Source organism: Fomitiporia mediterranea (genome assembly GCF_000271605.1).
Source record: "Fomitiporia mediterranea MF3/22 unplaced genomic scaffold FOMMEscaffold_1, whole genome shotgun sequence".
In the NCBI taxonomy this organism is placed as follows: Eukaryota; Fungi; Basidiomycota; class Agaricomycetes; order Hymenochaetales; family Hymenochaetaceae; genus Fomitiporia; species Fomitiporia mediterranea.
Genome location: NW_006760386.1, coordinates 7,847,787 through 7,851,862, shown reverse-complemented (window position 1 = coordinate 7,851,862; position 4,076 = coordinate 7,847,787). Strand labels below are relative to the sequence as shown.

The 4,076-nt window shown below is 40.0% G+C and overlaps 1 protein-coding gene across 1 annotated transcript; it reads left to right on the top strand.

The window, feature by feature from the left end:
* Nucleotides 1–353: 353 nt before the first annotated feature.
* On the top strand, nucleotides 354–2,002 carry FOMMEDRAFT_101779 (uncharacterized protein; the record flags this gene model as incomplete). The annotated part of the gene is made up of 4 exons (XM_007262257.1): nucleotides 354–384; nucleotides 441–1,416; nucleotides 1,483–1,613; nucleotides 1,678–2,002. 4 exons carry the CDS (start codon nucleotides 354–356, stop codon nucleotides 1,845–1,847), a joined length of 1,308 nt encoding a protein of 435 aa, XP_007262319.1. The 3' UTR covers nucleotides 1,848–2,002.
* Nucleotides 2,003–4,076: the final 2,074 nt, after the last annotated feature.

Here is a 4,076-nt window from a genome sequence, read left to right as displayed (position 1 = left end):
CTTTTGAATTGTGACCAAAAATTTAAAATTTCTCTTGATTTTTGTTATAAAATTCAAAAGAAAATTTCTAATTTTGTCTTTAAAGAGACTTGAATTATATTTTAAATAATTATTCTCATTTATTTTAAGATTTTACAAATAAAGATATGTTAAAATTAATTTATAGTTTTTGTCTAAAGAAATTTTTAAATGTTGTTTACAATTTCTATCAACCAAAAATGGTAAATTAAATTATGAATTATATTTAATATTATGTAAGTTATTTTTTAAGGCAAGAAATTGTGAAATGCCTGATGTGCATTGTATCGTCGTGCAAAAACGAATCACAAGAGCATCTTTGAAGTACATCCATCATGGTCGACGTGCTCGTCTTAGGTGCTACAGGTATACCATTTAGTCTCAACGTAATAGTGCATGTTAAAGATAGGTTTGCTTTATAGGTTACACTGGAAAGCTCATCACACGCTACCTTGCTGTGCACCGCGAACGAGGCTCCTTTACGTTCGGTCTTGCAGGACGTTCAAAGTCTAAGCTCGCACAACTTGTATCTGATCTCAACATCCCGGAAATTCAGACGTATACAGTCGACGTCACGGATGATGAGTCATTGTCTTCGCTCCTTTCTTCCTCCCGCGCGAAAGTGCTGCTGAGCACAGTTGGGCCGTATATGAGATGGGGCATGCCTGTAGCGCGTGCGTGTGCTCGTTCCGGCGTGCACTACGTGGATATCGATGGAGAGGCACCATTCGTGAAGGACTTGATCATGGAAGTGGATTATTTGGCGACAAAGACAGGGAGCATACTCGTTCCTTCGAGTGGATTTGATTCTGTACCTGCGGACTTGTTGGTGTACCTTTCGGCAATTACGATGAGGAAGGCGTTGAATGAAGTTGATGCGACGAACTCAAGTGAATGGGAGAACGTGGGTATTACCGAGTCTCACACGATGTATAGTGCCAAGGGAGGTGTCTCGGGTGGCACACTCGCCACTGTGTTCTTATTGCTCGAGAGCTTTCCTCGGAAGAAACTCGCTAAACTTATGGCACCAGACGTTTTGAGCCCCATCAAACTCCGAACACCGTCATCGCCGAAGCTGGTTTACACATTCCCTGGTATCCGTTCAGGTCGATACGGACATGCATGGCCTCTTGGTCCACATAACGTCGCCATCGTACAGCGTTCGCATGGATTATTCCACTTACAAGCATCTGCGGGCATTCAAGACGAGGAAGTCGAAAGGCCAGCGTATGCAGAGAATTTTATGTACACCGAATCGCAGGCCGCTTCAAACCAGTTTGTCGCATTCTTCGCCGGACTTGGTCTCATGCTCCGCGCAGCTTGTCTAGTTCTGTTCCCTCCTATACGATGGCTCGCGAAACGGCTTGTAATTCAACCTGGTCAAGGGCCATCAGATGAGTGAGTTGCCGTTTCCTGTTTAAATTTTCTAAGTATCAGTTACTAATACAGTGCTTGTTTCGGTAGAGTTCTCCAGAACGGATACGTAAAGATGCAAAATATCAGTGTCTCATCACCTCTCCCAGGCACAAACAAGTCTCTTATTATTGAGAGTTTTGCACGTGGACGTGGAGATCCCGGCTATGCACTTACAGCTGGTACGTCCACAGTTCTTTTACTGATATTTAAACTCCTGCACACGTAAATAATTCTACATTTTAGTGATGTCCGCGGAAGTAGCACTTGGTCTCCTAGCACCACGCGAAAAGTTACCAGCGATAGCACGTTCAGGAGGTGTACTGACTCCTGCGACTGCACTTGGATCGGCCTTGTTGAAGAGGCTTTCAGCGAGTGGGAGGTTTGAGTTTGAGAATAATGTCCGAGAGGATTAATTAGGACAGTACATCGCATTGTCTCCTTAGTGTTTTATTTTTCACTATGTGAATTGACTGATTATGATTTATCTTAAAAGTGTCAACTTGGATTCTTTTTCTGGTCTATGCGTTGTATGATTGTAATTTACGTCTGGGCCAATAGTGATCTGGAATGCCTGCAAGTTGTATATAGTGTTTTACGTATTGACGACTCAGATAGAGCAGACTGGTCTCGGTATGACCAGCCTTCGTAATATTAATAAGCATCAACATTTGAGAAGTGAACCATAATTATGAGACACTTATAAAGAAGCAAAATCAACTTGGGGCATAGAGGGTCATTATACAGAACAGAATGCTGAATAGGAATTCCCATTTCAAGATTTTAAACAAAGCTTCAGTGTGAAAGTATGGTACTTTGACATTTTGGATTGATTCCTGATAGATTGTAGTACTGGAATGTTTGCAAAGATGTTCAAGGAATAGTATTGCAACAAACTAAGAACTGAATAGTTAGATACACTAGTATATACAATACTTACTCCTACATAGAACATAATATTTGAGCCTGAGTGTAATAACTGTAAAGAAATGGAAGTTGTAGTTAGCTCTCTGTAGCAAGTATTTAGTCAGTGTTAAAAGGCAGTGCCAATTTATAAATAACATTATTCTGAGTATAGTACACAGTAAACATATTATGTTAGAATACTTACAGTAATTATTGTGTAGTGAATCATTAAGAACAACCTGAAGACCTTTGTGAACAGTCTGGTAATCACACATCTTTGCATCATACTCTAAGGTGAGGAGCCTTACAAGCTCTTGACATACAACAGAATCCTTCTGGATACATGTAGTACCTTCTGTACATACTTCTGTGTCTGAATCCAGTGGTTTGTCCTTAGTGTCATCCATTTCTGCATCTTCTGGCAGGTCAGTAAGTGTAGAGGAATGGTCACTTGGTTCTACACAAGGGCTAGTAATAATATTATACAATCCTGATCCTCCAGACTTGGTTCCTCCTTGGCAAGAATGCAATCCATGTTTGCCCTTGTCTGGTTTACATTCCTCACCAGAGTCTGGGTCATCCAGACCTTTGTGCTTCCTGCCTGTCTTAGCTGCCTCTCTTGCCTCTCTTGTCTCTCTCTCCTGCCTCTTTGCCTCCTCTCTTACAGCTTGAAATTCAATCCAGAGCTCCCTTGATCTAATACTGTCTACCACTCCTAAGTTGAACCAGTGAGGATCCTACAGGTCTACTAGGACACTAGGCTTTACAGTATTCTACTAACCTTCTAGTGTCACAGCTAGACATTCTAGTCTAGCACTCTGTACAAGCTGCTTATAGCACTTCCTTTCCACAAGTTCAATGTCACACTTCTACTTTGTATAGTATAGGATTATCATTAGGACAAAAAATCCAAGCTTGTAGACTAATACAAGATTGTTGTTTTTGCCCTCCAGCACTACACTAATGTTACTATTGTAACTCACCATTCTGCTAACCTGGCCAACATATATTTCTGTAAAAGGAAGATCAGACTTGAGTAGTAGCTTGGTCTGATAGAGATACTTGCTATCAGATTCATAGAACTTTATGTATACAGTATTGAGTACCTCCTTGAAACAAAACCAGAGGACAGATGTCCTGGACTGGTTGTACTTATTTATAATAACATCTGTAATAAACTTGTTTAGGATAACATTCACAAATGTTATTGTAACATGAAACTGACCTTTGTTGAGTAGACTATATAAGAGTGTTACATTTATAAAGGAACAATACTGTGTATTACAGAACAAATTTAGTTTTGCATAAAGGTAATTTAATAAGATATACTCACCTTGTAAGTAAGACTGATCAAAAGTCTTTAGGTCTCTGTTACTTTAATAAGAGTACCCTCCTAGTCATCCAAACAATATTTGATTACTGTTACAATTCTCTGCTCTCTTACCTTCAGTTCCAAGGGTTCTACACCCTTCTATACTGGAACTCAGGACTTCTGTCCCTCAGAGGTGCTGTCTATAGACTATATGCATGCTGACTCTTACCACTACCCTTCCTTACTTCATCATTCCATTCCTTTGACTACTCCTTCATTCTCTGTTCATTCTATAGTCTCTTACCCTTTGTCCATCCCTTCATTCTTTGTACCTTTATCTTTGACATTCCTTTCTTTCATTCTTTGTGGCTTATCATTCTTAGGGGCTCATGCTCCCTGAGTACTCTTGTATAGTTTAGTATATATA